Below are 11,709 nucleotides of genomic sequence, written 5' to 3'. Positions count from 1 at the left end.
AATGTTGGACACGCAGCAAAAACGACGAGAGGCACAGGAGAGAAGGTCAACTGAAAGGAAGGAAAGAGGGTCATGAGCTCCACTCTTTTTTTTTTTTTTGGTAACAAGAGGGGCTTAAAGCCCAAAGCAAATGAACTCCACTCATTTTGGTCTGTTAAACCAATACCTCCAACCAGTTTTAAGTCCTTCAAATCGTTGTCTACAAAAACATTTGTCTTATTCAGTAAGTTTTGCAAAAGTCACCACTCTATATATTATGAAACGTGGAAAGAAAAGTGTTCAACCGTGCTTATCACTGCAGGATTTCAGTGAGCTAAATGGTTAACCATTTTGGACTGGCATTCCATCAGTTGGCAGTGCAAAATGCACCACTGATTCACTTTATAATGGTCTCTGTGTGTATTTTTTTCTGTTTCGATAATTCTCGACACCTGTGAGAGAGTGTTTTTCTTTACGATAATGAACTTCGTGGACTAATCCACTCAACATGATAACAAGTGACATTTTTTCATTGGAAATGACGTACGCCTCTCTTGAGCTGATCCACATGGGTGATGTATAATTTCTCAAATGAAGGGATTTTGCCCATAAAATCAAGATGTGAAGGGAATATCTCCTCAAAGGAACTATGGCCCGCTTGAAGTGCTTTCAGCTACGGAAATCTTGCAAGCAACGTATGCAGAAATGTTACCCCTTCTTCAATCCTTCTATGAAGAATTTCCACCTGAGGACAACCCATTATCCTCATCTAACACCAGCTCTCTTAATTCGACAAATCGCTGTAAAACAATTCTGGGCAAAGATATTATTCAATTACAAAAATATGATTTAATATTTTGTATTAAGAAGCGTTTATAAAGCACGCTAAACGCACCTGTTGGTAGAATGTTTTATGAAGATCGGTGTCCCAAATTCAGTAGAATTGTGTGATAGCTGAATGCCTTTAAGAGATGGCGTATCAATAGGTCCTGGAGAGAATGTTTTGAATTTTGGACATCTTGTTATGAGTACTTGATCCAGTAATGGAAACCTGAAGGTATAATTGTGGCCGCAAAATCTCTTCAATCTTGGTAGGCTATAAAGTTGCAAATTCTGCAACTTGCTAAAAATGATTTCCTTGTCCTCATCATCCTCTCCTTCCTGCTTTGATATAATTTCCTCTATTTTATTGCAGAATGTAATTGAGAGATGTGTGAGATGGACCAAGTTACGAGCAGTTGATGATGTCATCAAAGTGGTCAACCCTGTTATGAGTCCCACATTGGGAAATCTCACAAGTGTTGTGGGGTTCATAAGTTCAAGGGGCTCTCCCTCCCAATAGGGTTGACCAAGAAAGCACCAATGTAATGAGCATAAGCCCAAAGGGAGAACCCATCCCAAAAGACTAGCCTATTGGGAGGGAGAGCCCCTTGAACTTATGAACCCCACAATACTTGTGAGATTTCCCAATGTGGGACTCATAACAGAGCACCCCTCTCGAGAGCCGACGTCCCCGGCGGCTCCACTCTACGGCACTTCACTTGGTTTTCTTACCAGTCAGAACCCTCGCAGGTAGCCCTTTTCAGTTGGCCAACTCTCAATGAAAGCACCAATGTGATGAGCATAAGTCCAAAGGGAGAACCCAATCCCAAAAGACTAGCCTATTGGGAGGGAGAGTCCCTTGAACTTATGAACCCCACAAACTTGTGAGATTTCCCAATGTGGGACTCATAACAGAGCACCCCTTTCGAGAGCGACATCCCCGGCGGCTCCACTCTACGGCACTTCACTCGGTTTTTCTTACCGGTCAGAACCCTCCGCAGGTAGCCCTTTTCGGTTGGCCCACTCTTAACGAAAGTACCAATGTGATGAGCATAAGCCCAAAGGGAGAGCCCATCCCAAAAGACTAGCCTATTAGGAGGGAGAGCCCCTTGAACTTATAAACCCCACAACACTTGTAAGATTTCCCAATGTGGGACTCATAACAAACCCATTAGAAGATCTCACTTCAAGATGTGTGAGATTAAATGAAGAAATTAAGGATGATGCCAAGCTTAAGTGACTGCTTCACACATTCTTCAATTTTGGCAAATTCCATAACCATATCTTTTGAAGTGGCACAACCACCGATGATGGCATCATCTCTTTATAATCATTCAGATCTTCAAAATTAAACACGACCTCCAACATTCCACAGTTCCGGACTTTCAGTTCTTCCAAGTTGTTTAATGATTTCAGCACATGAAGGGGCATCAATTTCACAAAGCCACAGCTTTGCACAATCAATGTTTTCAAGTTGCTGAATGAGTTATCTAAAAGGTGGTCATCTCATATCAATGGAATCAAACCGTTTAAATTGGATAATTCCAATATCTCTAACTTTGGAAGTAACACCTGTTGAAAAAATATATATAATTAAACAAAAATCACTTTTGATATGTAGGCTTAAGTTTCACAAAAGATTGTTTAAGTGTCTAAGTAAAGCTTTCATGTACCACAATATTCTTCAAGGGATTGCTAAAAGTTCAATTTCAAACGTCAAGTTCGTAAAAAAAAAAAAAATTAAGTAATTAAAAAAGCTAAAGAACTTTAAAATGCTATGGTAATTAGCCTAACCAAATTGAGTAATTTAAGTGAAAGTAATTTTTGTAGATGCATTGAAACGAGAAAAAAATAAGAACATATTTCCAGTGAAATTAATTTTCGCAACTTAAGTTTGAAATTAAGAAGTTAATACAAGATAAGAAAAGGCTGGCAGGAAAAAAAAGATAAGAAAATAATAAATCAACTGTTTGCCCACCAAAACAATAATAAATTGATATGAACATACCTTATGACGGCTGAAAAGTGATCTGAAAATGCTTCTACATCCGGTATTTGTTGCTCGGTCCTCACTGTTGAAATCTGTTTTATCCTCTTCTGTTTTCAATCTTGGTCGAAGCGTGGGTTTTAATATCCTCAACGTATTGAATGTGATTCTCCCTTCTACATCTTCATTAGTCTCATTGATTACAATTTTCTCCATCTTTCTGCAATCATTTATCTCTAATGTTTCAAGATTCACCAAACTTTTAGCAGTTGAATTTGTCATTAAATAATGAGCTGATGACATCTCAACACCTTCAGCAGTCAAATTATTAAATCAGGTGGAGGATGGTGCCAATTTAATCAAGTGAGAACAATTTTCAACATGCAGGATTTGTAGATTTTGAATTGGGGACAGATGAGAATCATCCTTCCATGTGTTCTTGAGCTGATACAAATTGGCAAGGCAGAGTTCCCCGAATGGTGGAATTTGATGAACAATGTGTGCATGTGATGGGAATATCTCTTCAAAGGAACTATTCTCCACATGAAGTGCATTGTGGAAATCTTTCAAGCAATGCATACGGAAATGCTATCCATTCATCAAAAAATCTTTCTATGCGAAGAATTTCCACTTGAGGATAACGGTCCACTGGAAATTGGTCATTCCATATGATGTTAGCATCATTCTCGTCTAACACCCCCTGTCTTGATGCCAATTGCTACGGGCAAACATATTATTCAGTCATTAAAACATAATTTAATATTTTGTACTAAGGAACGTTTATTAATAATAATGTCCTATCTCATTGTGTCTCAAATTAAAGTCAAATGCACTCTCAGTCCAAAAAAAAAGTCAAATACACTCACTAGTAGAAAGAAAACTTTGAATACTTTTGTCGCCCATTTTCTTCCTTGTCAAAGAAGTGTGTCAAACATTTTTATTTCATTAATTATTACAATAACATCAACTAAGACAAAAAAGAACAATGATATAGAACACCCTGCCATGTATCCCATTAATTAATATTGATCTAATTGTTTGCACTGTTTGTTAATTAAAGTGATATAATAAGAAAATTATAATCAAAATTTTAGTAGAATCTTTAGATGAGTATTTTTGTGAAGCTGGAAATAGCAGGAATTGAGCATGCTAGATCGACGCACCTGTTGGTAGATTGTTTTGTTAAGACTGGTGCCCCAAAATTGTTGAGGTTTATCTCCATCTTGTAATAGTTGAACGCTTTTAAGAGATGGTGTATCGATGAGTCCTGGAGAGAATATTTTTAATTTTGGACAGTTTGCTATGATTACTTGATCCAATAATGGAAACCTGAAAGTATAATTGTAGCTGCAAAATCTCTTCAATGCTGGAACCTGATCAAGTTTCAAAAACTTCAGTTTGCAGAAAAGGATTTCCTTATCCTCATCATCCTCTCCTTTTTGCTTCGTTACAATTTCTTCTATCTTTTTACAGTCATTCATCTCCAATGTCTCAAGATTCACTGAACTTTTGGCCATTGAATTTGTCACTAAATAGACAAGCTGGTGACATTTGGACACCTTCAGGACCGTCAAACTATCAAACAAATTAAAGTAGAGGATGGTGCCAATGTAATCAAATTAGAACAGTTTTCAACATGAAGGACTTCTAAATTTTGAATTGTGGGCAGCTGAGAATCATTCCTCCATATGTTCTTGAGCTGATCCATATTGGCAATGTAGAGTTCCTTCGGTAGCGGAATTTTTCCCTTATGATCAACAATGTGTGCATGTGATGGAAATATTTCCTCAAAGGAACTATGTTGCACATGAAGTGCTTTCAGCTGCGGAAATCTTTCAAGCAATGTTATCATTTTATCGACAAATCTTTCAATGCGAAGAATATCCACTTTAGGACAATGGTCCACTGGAAATTGGCCACTCTCATCTAACACCAGCACTCCCGATGCGACAAATTGCTGTAAAACAATTATAGGCAAAGATAGTATTGAGTTATAACGACATCATTTATATTAAAAGAATGATAATACTAAAACATTTTGCCATGCATCCCATTAATTAATTATGCAGTAAGTGTTTGTGGTGTTTTGTAATTAGTTATGTAATAAGAAAGTTATAATTAAAAGTTTAGTAGAATATTTAAACCGTAATATGTATAGGGATAGTTATATTAAATATCATAACAATATAATGGAACTTTTATGGATGAGTATTTTTGTGAAAGCTGGAAATTGAAAGGACTGAACATGCTAGCTGTACGTACCTGTTGGTAGATTGTTTTGTTAAGATTGGTGTCCCAAAATTGCTGACGTTTCCCCGTATCTTGTAACAATTGAACGCTTTCAAGACATGGTGTATCGACTAGTCCTGGAGAGAAATATTTTGAATTTTGGACAGTTTGTTATGATTAGTTGATCCAATAATGGAAACTTCAAAGTGTAACTGTGGCTGCAAAATCTCTTCAGTCTTGGAAGCTGATAAAGTTTCAAAAACTCCAATTTGCCAAAAACAATTTCCCTGTTCTCATCATTCTCTCCTTCTGGCTTCGTGATAATTTCCTCTATTCTACTGCACTGACTAATTGAGAGATGCATGAGATGCACCAAGCTTCGAGCTATTGATGATGTTATCAAAGCGGTCAGCCATTGATTGCATTTCAAGTGGAGATGTGTGAGATTTGGTGAAGAAAGTAAGAATGGTCCCCCAAGTTTTCAGAAAAATATTGCCGATAGTCAATTTTCTAAAAGGAGCAGCAAATGCAGCAACATCGTCTCCTCCAAAAGCGTTCCTCCTAATGCGACCCCACAGCTCCAGCTCATCTAGTTTTGGAAAGCTCTCCCACAATGATTTGTACGAAATTATTGTTGGTGCCATGGGATTAAGATAAAGAAGTTTTACTCTGGGGAAGCGGTGCATTGGAAATTGGCCACTCCCAATCATCTCAGCTTCTTTGCCCCACAATCTTAACTCCTCCAAATTATCAACCTGCACATACATAAATTATCACTAAATGTAAAACTATTTAGTAAATCAAAAGGCATATGTTTTTTTAATGAGAGGTGTCTTCAAATTTAAATTTTGTAGGTACATATTCCATTAGCTTCAAATGTTAATTATGATAAATTAAAATGAATTACTCTTTTTCTAAATATTCCTGTTATAGGGAAAATTCACATATTTAAATACTCAAAAAATATCAAACTCAAGTGCTTTTTATAGGATATAGATTTTAAAAGAAAATAATCTGATGTTTCACTATTTATTTTAATGCTTTTTGCTCTTTTCTTAGCTTATTTTAACAATAAATAACCAATTAAGAGTTACTTTAGAAATGTACCTTGTCATAGGACAGTAGAGGATATTTGAGTCTAGTGTGCTCTCTTCCTCATGTATTTCTGATAAACTTGAGCCTTGCTTTTCAAATATCTCTAGATTATCCCAACTGCAAATAAGTAATCGTTGAAGGTGTGAGCATTCTATCGTGTGTCTATGCGGATAGAAGTTCCTCAAGTTTGGAAGACCAGAAAGCTCAAGGGAAATCAGCTTAGGAAACTTAAATATAGTAGTAGCAAATTCTGAAAATTGATCCTTCGCAACGATCACATCTATACCACAATTAGCTATTTGAAGCTCTTCAAGATCACAAAGCATATCTTTGGCTATAGATGAAGGAAACACACTTGTGAGGCTTTCACAAAAGGAAACATGTATGCTCCTAAGACTTTGGAAGCAGGCATTTCCTTGGCGGTAATTCCTTCACACATTCTTTAATTTTGGCAATTTCCGTAGCATTAACTTTTCAATGGCACAGACATGGATGATGGCACCATCTCATTATCATCATTAAATCTTCAAAGTCAAACACCATCTCCAACAAGTCACAGTCCCTGACTTCCAATTCTTCCAAGTGTTTAAAGATTTCAGCACATGAAGGGGCAGCAATTTCCCAATGCCACAACTTTTCACAATCAATGTTTTCAACTTGCCAAATGAATTATCTGAAAGGTGGTCATCCCATATCCGTGGAATCAAACGGTTTAAAATGGATAATTCCAATGTCTATAACTTTGGGAGTAACACCTGTTGAAAGAAAAATATGATTAAACAAGAATCACTTTTGATCCATAAGCATCTTTTCCGTGAAAGATTGTTTAAATGTCTAGATAAAATTCTCATCTACTTCACAGTATTTTCAAGAAATTACTAAAAGTTCAATTTCAAATTTAAAGTTCATAGTCAAGTTTGAAGTTTTGTAGGAAGTCAAAACAAGAATAATTAAAATAATACGAATATACCTTATTATTGAAAAGTGATTCGAAAATTTTATTACAGTGATTAAACATTAAAACCATAGGCTACATTCATAAATATTCTAATGACAGGAACGGCAATTGATATATTAAAATAGTCAAAAACATCAAATTCACAAGCTTTTTGGTTGTAACACAAATAATTTGAGGCTTCATTATTTATTTTAATACTTGAAGTTAGCTTTTCTCTTTCGTTAGCTCATTTTAATTAATTAAAAAATAAAACTGTAAACTTCCATAATAGCCTAATAGAAAGTAAAAAATCTAATGAAAATGATTTTGGCACATAAGTTTGGAGTTGCGCAAGAAGATAAAGCAAGGGGAAGATATGAATAAAAACAATCTGACCATACCTTCTTGTTGAAAAGTGGTGCGCAAATTTGATTGGATACATTATTTGTTGCAGCTTCATGATGTGCTGAGTTGAAAACAATGTATTGAATATGAAGATGCCTTAAGGAAATCTTCTTCCATCATAACCGTAAAGAACATTTTCAAGCTCATTACATCCATATAAATACAAATCTTCAACTCCTTCCAATAACTTTTGAACCCCTCGCTTCAAATGGATACTACTCTCTATCTCAAGTTTCAATATCTTTAAAGCTTCATAATTGCCTATCCATTCCCAATGCTTACCAATGAATATCCTGTATCTCTTCAAATTCATATCTAAGAACAAGTTTTCTGGCAACATAGAGACATTAGGGATATGAATATCTAGAGAGGAGATTGGCAAATCCTTCAACTCGTCAAGACTTGCATTTTCATTAGCTTCAGCAGATCCTTCAACTTTCCACAGGTCAAAGCTATTTCCCATTTGCAAAACCTCCAAATTTTTCAAGCTAGATAGGAGATTTTGTGGAATGACTTTGAGTTTAGAGCAATGGGACAAATTCAACATTTGTAGAGAAGTCAACTCTGCCAATTCAATAGGTAGCTGTTGAATTTCAGAGTAAGAAAGACTTAGGACCTTTAAGTTCTTCAACCTTCTAACCTCAATTATATCTTCCAGCGAACAAGAGTGTAGACACAATGTTTTTAGCTTTTGTAGGAAACTGAGAAATGGTAGTGACGAAAAACACAAATTGGTAAATGCCAATACTTTCAACTCGTGTGAACAGTTGAAAAACATGCTGGGTATGGTCAAATCAAGTCTTTTGCTATTTAGTACAAAGAATTCCAATTGTGGACCATGCAACTCATCAGGAAGGTCACTAATGTCACTCTCTTGTAAGCAAATTCCCTTGTAGCCTTTTAGCATGTTTTCATCTGGCCATTCATTCAACCTTCTATGTTTCACAATGAATGCAAACAATTCCATGGATGATGCAATAGATAATGCAACATCTCGGATGACGTCATGCATTGTAAAATAATGACTGAAAAGCTATCAAGAAATAAGTTTAATGATTTTAGCTTACTTACAATAGCAGCGATTCCAACATGGGCTTCTTCCATGTTTTCTACGTGCTTAAGAAAATCTAACCCCACAGAGCACATGAGCAGGTCTTCAATTGAGGGATCATGGGACAACATGGCAGCGAACAAGAAAATATGTTCGTACTCTGATGAGCTTAGACGATTGTAGCTCAACTTCAAAATGGTATCCACCTCTTTAGTTAATGTGTGTTTCTCCTCAAAGGATTATTCAATCGTGCAAGGGCATCTTTCCACTCATTTAGATCTTTATTCTTCAATGCCTTGGCAGCTGTAGCAATCATTAGCGGCAGGCCACCACACTTTCGAACAATCGCAATGGCTATAGATGCCAACTCAGGACTACTTGAGTCAACAGAAAGCTCAGCAATCCTCTTGAACAACTCCCATGCTTCATACTCTAACAAAACACCCACTTTGATAATTTCTTGATATTTCATGTCTTTTGACAGCAACATTTCATTCCTTGAAGTTAGTAACATTTTGCAACCTTCAACAAAGGGAATTCCAACTTTGCCCAAATCAAGTTCCTCCCAAAGATCATCCAATATTAGGAGCATATTCTTCTCCTGCTTCAACCTCACACATAGGCGAGCAGCTCTTACATCTTCAGTTTTTTCATTGAGTTGCAAACCCAGCTTCTCAGCAATCTGGCCTTGAATCTTCTCAACGTTCAATTCTTTAGAAACGGTTGTCATGATCACCTTTTCAAACATGTTTTATTCTTTGCTACCTCTTTAACTGTAGTTGTCTTGCCAACACCAGGAAGTCCACACAATCAATCATATTAACATTAGGATTCCGCAATGCCTCCATAATTTGATTCACAACCGGCACTCTTGATTCAATCCCTTCATTACTTTCTCTGGTGATTAATTCTGGGATCACAGGGGGAGGAACTCGATATGAAACTGTATTAAAGTTTCCATTTCCGCAAATTTCAACGACTTGTTGTGCCATTGCCTTTGTTCTCTTGCTTAGTTATAGCGTAGCCATGGGTTGGGATATGAAGTTACGCTACACTCCATTTTTGCTTGACTCTCTTTGTCATGAAACTTTTGTACTTGCTCTGAAATCCGATCTACTCTGCGTAACCAATGAAGAACTTTGTCTTCAATTTGTTCTACATTGTTTGTCGCCTCATCTATTGTATGGAACTTCTTTCATCGATGAGTTCTACAAGTCGTTCATTGAGCTGCTTAATGTTTTTGTGATGCTGAAACAGATAACGAAGCTGCTCCCGTGTTAGGTCGAGCACTAGGTCCCGAAACTTGTCAACCAAACTGCTATGTTCGGCCAGTAATATCCATTTAATTTGTCCCCTGTTAAAAAGATATAGCCAAAACTTAATTACACGTGGTTTGTTGATGCCGAAATAATATTGCACTTCGAACAAAAGTCTCACCTTTTTTCTGGATTAATGAGGACGAAAACTTGATTTTCCCTTTTCTCAATCTTTCTCTTTTCAACCTGCGGAAATGAAAGCAAGAATGAGGTCCTTCGAGATATGATCACGCGTCCCAATGCAGGTGAGGTAAGGTCATAGGCAAGCTTATCACTAAACTATTAGGACATAAATTTATGTTTGTAGATTTACCGTATCCCTGAAGAGAATATTATGTTTTCTTGATTGCTCTGTTGCTACATATTCTGAAAGAGGAGAATATTTTGCAGCAAAAGTTGACGCATGAATTGATTTGCAACCACGATATGATAATTTCTAAAATATACATTAGATCAATTAAACACGGGCTGTCTATGGAATAAATATGTGTATTTTGAACTTACAATAACCGATGTGAAATTTTGCATTTGAGTATGTATAAACTTCAGATCTACCAGCAATAAGAAGCTTTCCCTAGTGTTCCAACACAGATCAATGACGAGACCACTTTTATCTCCCCTCTTTTTATAGTGTTTTAAACACCTTTAAGAAGTAGATGATTCACGCAAATCAAAGGTTTTTAGCAGCAAGACGATGAATTGTAAAAACAGATAGGGAAGCAACATCACCAAAAAACTCGGAAAAAATGAAAGCGGAGGGAATACTATTTGTTTTAGATATCATTAGTGACAAATTCAAAGTGCAGCTTCTTTTTCTTCTTGAAGAAACATCAAAAGACAGCAAATTTAAAAATGATTACAACAAAGGAAAAGTGCCAGCAAAAGTGCAAGAGGAGCAAATTTGGAATTTTTTATTTTTATTTTTTAATGTGAAACAGTGAAAGGAAAACAATATCAGAAAATAAAAAGGAGATTGCAGAAAAAAGAACAAGTTGAGAAATCTGTAAACACAAAAAAAAAAAAAAATGCCAGGAATGCTGTGAGTTACGAAAGAAGACAATGGGAACAAACAAAAATGAAAAGTGCCAAGAAAAGAATTAAGTTCAGAAAAAATTTTCTGCAAAATGAAAAGTGCCGAGACACTGGAAATTTCTGAAAAAGCGCTAAAGAAGCTGAGAAATGAGGAAAAAAACAGAAGGAGAAGTTGAAATTGTAATGATGTGAAACTCTGAAAGAAGAAGCAGATGAAGCTTTGGCAGTAGTAGATCGCAAAGTCCGTCGAGCACAGAGGAGTCAATGATATAGTATGGCAATGACATATGATGAGACCCACAACGATTAAAAAGGAAAAAGAAAAGGAGCGTTAAAGTTACACCTCGTCACAGTTTCAACGAAATTGAATTAAAGTTCAACCAATAATCAAGTTAAATCATAGGAACAAAGTCATTAATTTAAAGTCCAAAGGGACTTGGCTGCAATATTTAGAAACTTAAAAAGACATTCTTGCCCTGACAGGGTAAAAACTTTCCTGTTTTCAAACGAAAAGTGCTCACTGAATGCCCTCTCCATTTCCAAATCATCGCGCATCTTCACCAAAGTTGAGGATTGGTTGCTCCTTCAAAATCATCATCTATGTCTATTAAAGCCGGTGATTGGTGATTCTTCTCTCATTTCTCCCAATTCTGGTTCGATTACTTCACTCTTGACATAACAACTGACTCCAAATCCTAAGCAAACCTTCCTAAATCACTTGACCGTCGTTTGAGTCTTGAAAGTTATCGTCTCATCACTGGAGTAGTTTCAATAGCCTGTTGCCAGAGTCATTTAAATCAAGTCATTGATGGAGTGGTTGAGAGTGAAGCTCGTCGTGATTTCTGCCAATCTTCGC

General features: G+C 36.3%; 1 protein-coding gene across 1 annotated transcript; it reads right to left on the bottom strand.

The window, feature by feature from the left end:
* Positions 1 to 8,719: 8,719 nt before the first annotated feature.
* LOC114751972 (probable disease resistance protein At1g52660) lies at positions 8,720 to 9,312 on the bottom strand (the record flags this gene model as incomplete). The annotated part of the gene is given in 2 exon segments (XM_028940678.1): positions 8,720 to 9,267; positions 9,270 to 9,312. Coding segments are annotated over 2 exon segments (591 nt in total), but the record flags the coding sequence as incomplete, so codon positions are not given.
* Between the last annotated feature and the right edge of the window lie 2,397 nt (positions 9,313 to 11,709).

The sequence above is a fragment of the Neltuma alba genome, unplaced genomic scaffold (genome assembly GCF_004799145.2).
Source record: "Neltuma alba isolate B1F8T4 unplaced genomic scaffold, ASM479914v2 tig00007183_pilon, whole genome shotgun sequence".
NCBI classification, from domain to species: Eukaryota; Viridiplantae; Streptophyta; class Magnoliopsida; order Fabales; family Fabaceae; genus Neltuma; species Neltuma alba.
The sequence above is the reverse complement of the archived record's forward strand: the minus strand, read 5'-3'. Positions and strand labels throughout refer to the sequence as shown.